Source organism: Setaria viridis, chromosome 1 (assembly GCF_005286985.2).
Source record: "Setaria viridis chromosome 1, Setaria_viridis_v4.0, whole genome shotgun sequence".
NCBI classification, from domain to species: domain Eukaryota; kingdom Viridiplantae; phylum Streptophyta; class Magnoliopsida; order Poales; family Poaceae; genus Setaria; species Setaria viridis.
Window position 1 is genome coordinate 4970918 of NC_048263.2, and position 3750 is coordinate 4974667.

Here is a 3750-nt window from a genome sequence, read left to right on the forward strand (position 1 = left end):
CTTGGCGTTAGAATTTCTCCGATTTTTTCGAGCGATGGCGATGATTCGGAGTGGACCGGAAGAAAGGCGCCGAGGTATTGGTCCTTGGGCATGGTTGGTGCCTTGGTGTTGGTGACGGGGTGCCTTGAAGCCCGCGGCTCTGCAGTCTCTGCGTAGGAATGTGTGCGCGTCTGACGACACGGTTTCGAAGACAAGAGCGCAGCTACACCGCAGGCAGACAGGCTGAAAATTCCACACCACAGGCAGTCAGGCACACAGACACAACACAAGGCAGACGAGACGCGCTTACTAATTTGCCCGTCTGCCGGTCCCACAGGGGAACGTACTGGGTTGCTGCTTGCTTTGATGTTGACTTATTGATAAGTAAAACCAGCGCAACATAGTAGCCACACCGTACCATTGGGGGAGAGCAGTATCATTTTGCCATAATATTTATTACTTTTAATCAGTTTTAGAAGATGGAACTAAACATATTTTAAACCATGGACTAAAGACTGAGCTAAAAACTTTAGGAGGTCCTTACATTCGATCATAGCCCAACTGACACTGATCACTGATCGCCCCTGGTTACTACGGCACGCGCCGTTACGCGAGCTTCGCTACTGTACTGTACTATGTGCAGAGGAGCAGCTGAACTTACATCAGCTGCGTACTTTATTCCAGTCGTCCTTCTAGTAGCATGCTTTTGTGATTCCTGGCAGGTGGTGCGGTCCTCCAGATAGCCCCAGTGGCAAAGTGGCAAGGAGATGGAAAGCCATGCCATGACATGGAATGGAATGGAATGGAACATTCTGCTGCCGAAACGGCCGCGAAGCCACCACTAGTCCACTGCTACTGAAGCAAGCAGGGTGGAAAACGACGGCAAGTTCGTTCCCCAAGTGTTGGACGGGCTATCGCCTTTCATCCCCTTGCTCCCGACCAATCGTTCTGTAACTCTCTCTATATATACATCTTGGGTCTGTAACTCTATATACACATCTTCACCGACTCAAACTTTCTTCAGTCCCACACCAACACGCAGTCGCACCACACGAGGTCGCTCCGATCCAGCTCCAATGGGATCGGCGGTTTCTTGCATCGATGCTCCTAGCGTCTCCGGTGACGTGCAGCAGCCAGCACGGCCACCTGCGCCGCCGTCCAGGGTCATCGCCGCTGACGGCTCGCTGAAGGAGCTCCCGGGCCCGCAGCTCCCCACCGTCTCCGACGTCCTCAGCAGCAGCGGCGGCGCGTCGCCGTCCTTCTTCGTGTGCAACTCCGACGCGCTCTACTTCGACGAGCGGCCTCCCGCGCTTGCCGCCGCCGAGCGGCTCCGGCCGGGGCAGATGTACTTCGTGCTCCCGGTGGCGATGCTCGGGCGCCCGCTGTCGAGCGCCGACATGGCCGCGCTGGCGGCGCGCGCCATCGCCGCGCTCCCGGCCGAGGAGCCGCGGGGGCGCGCCGGCGAGAAGAGGAAGAGGAAGCAGGTGCGCGTCGTGCCGGTCTTGTTGCGAGAGGATGGCGAGGGCGGCGTGGACGAGAGCGTGTTCCACGAGACGCTGAACGAGAAGACGCTCGGAGAGCTCGCCGCGGCAACGAGTCAGGCGAGGGGCGGCGACAAGGTCGCCGCGGCGGCCACGGGAAAGACGAGGCCGTCGGCGCTGAAGAGGGCGCTGAGCATGATCCGAGAGGACGCTGAGTGAGGCGCTGGCTGACACGGACTGTAGAAGCAGGAGGGGGGCAGTTCGGCAAGCCTCTCGTTTCGTCTTTCGCCATTTTTGGCTGTAGAAGCATAGATGCACGTGTTCAAAGTTCAAACTAACTTCTTGTATGACTGTAATATGGTTCCCGATTGCACATACCTGAAAAAGTGGTAAACAAGAGTCACGGTGAAGCAGCTCGTGCAGAGAACCTGCTTCTTTTGAGTCCACCGTGCCGTCCACCCCCTGGTCAGTGTTTCGTTCGCCGTCCACCCTGGCCGTCGCGAGGAGCCCGCCTCCGCTGCACACCGGAGCTCCGCGGCGCGCCGGCGCCCTGGGATTCGAATGATTCCCGCCCCTTCGTCGAGGTTGCCTCCTCCCCTGAGGACACCGGCTTGCGTTGCACCGGCCATGGCCACGGTCCAGGGACAGCAAGCAACAAGCAAGAAACGGAGTTGGATCAGCCCAAGCTCTGCATCTCATTCTCATCCGATGTCGCCTGAGCTGGCGGCACTCGCCTACAATCTCGCTGACAGAAGATACTCTACAGTGTCCGCTTTGCGTCAATCCGCAGCATTTGTGCAGTTCTTCAACAATGACCGAAGATCATCTGCTCTGTGAATTGCCTTAAAAACTCCTCTCTGAAAACAACATCCACTCATCCATGAAGCCTGAACGATCGTTTCGGGCACGTGCTGCTCGATTGTTTTGTGCAAACTGAAACGCCGCGATTGCTGGGTGCCCTACCGTAATCGCAGTCGCGGTTGCCGCGGCGAGCCGCCCGGGTGCGACGGCGAACGCCCTCCATTCTTGCTGTGGGTGGAGGGACTGGTGGTGGTGGTAGCGATTGAGCTGGGGGGCGAGGCGGGGGTTCTTCGTCCCAGCATGGAGGGCGACGGCGGCGGCGGCGGATGGCCGGAGGTGGAGTGGACCACGACTAGGGGGCTATTTGAAAACAACAAAGGGGTTATATGAAAATAATCGGATCGCGATTAGTAATTGCGATCCAATCTAGGGTGCTATTTGTAAATAATAGAGGATAAATTGAAAATATTCGGATGGTGACTATTAATCGCAATCCAATTTAGGGGTTTATATGTAAATAGCAGGGTCTCAAGTGAACATATTCTTCAATTGTTTCGGGCCGACGGCCGGCGACATGGAAGCCGGCGAGGTCACGCTCGCAGGCCTCCGCTAGCTCCGCCGCTGCGCGTGTCCCGCGGTTGCCTCCGTCAGGATCACGCACCCGCCCAATCGCGCGGCGACCCGGGGCTCTAGTTCGCCCGGAGATGCTCCCGGGGCAGCTCCGTCCGCGCCAGCGTCCGGAAAGCGGTGGTGAGGGATGGCACCTCGCCACCGAGCGCCACTGCTTGCGAGGTACGCACGCCTCACCCCTCCAACGCCGCCATCTTCCCTGCTCGGTTGATTCCGCGCCCTGCCAGCTGTCACCGACGGCCGCGCACTAGGTGCTCGCCGCTTTGCCTGCAACTGCAAGGGAGCGATGCATTTAAGCAATATCAGTATGAACTCTCGCACCGCTGCAGCCTTCCCACGGCCACCCACGACCGACCATGGACCGCAGCCAGCCAGATTCTGCCGCATGGATGCCGGGAACGGGCCTAGGCGGAGCCGGATCCGCCATCCCAGCACCACCCGGGCATCCCGCGGCCCCGTCCGCGCCCACGCCGCCGGCCTCCACCTTGCCTCCGCCGCTGATCCGTCCTCGCCGGGGGCACCTCCACCGGATCTGGCCCTATTGGCCACGGATCTGGGCAGCCCCAACCACGCCGGCTGCCCGAGCTGCCGGAGCCGGGCCACCCACGAGACCACCTTCCGCAGAAGAATGGTGGCCCCGACCTAGAGAGACCCGCCGCCGCCATCCCGGCAGCCGCACGGGCTTCCGGCGGGCTGCTCCGGCGGCGACGAGGGGGTAGAAGGGCGGAGTCGGAGGGCCTCGCGGCGGCGGCGCTGGGCTCCGCGAAGCGGGGGCGGCATTGTAAATTCCATACGCTTTTTCACTCATACAACAGGTGCTGTAAGCAATCTCATCCCAGCTGATGCGTTAACTTAGAGG

General features: G+C 59.9%; 1 protein-coding gene across 1 annotated transcript; it reads left to right on the forward strand.

The window, feature by feature from the left end:
• Positions 1-667: 667 nt before the first annotated feature.
• Positions 668-1906, forward strand: LOC117861049 (uncharacterized). Its single transcript, XM_034744520.2, has one exon. It carries the CDS (start codon positions 1056-1058, stop codon positions 1677-1679), a length of 624 nt encoding a protein of 207 aa, XP_034600411.1. The 5' UTR covers positions 668-1055; the 3' UTR covers positions 1680-1906.
• The last annotated feature ends 1844 nt before the right edge of the window (positions 1907-3750 follow it).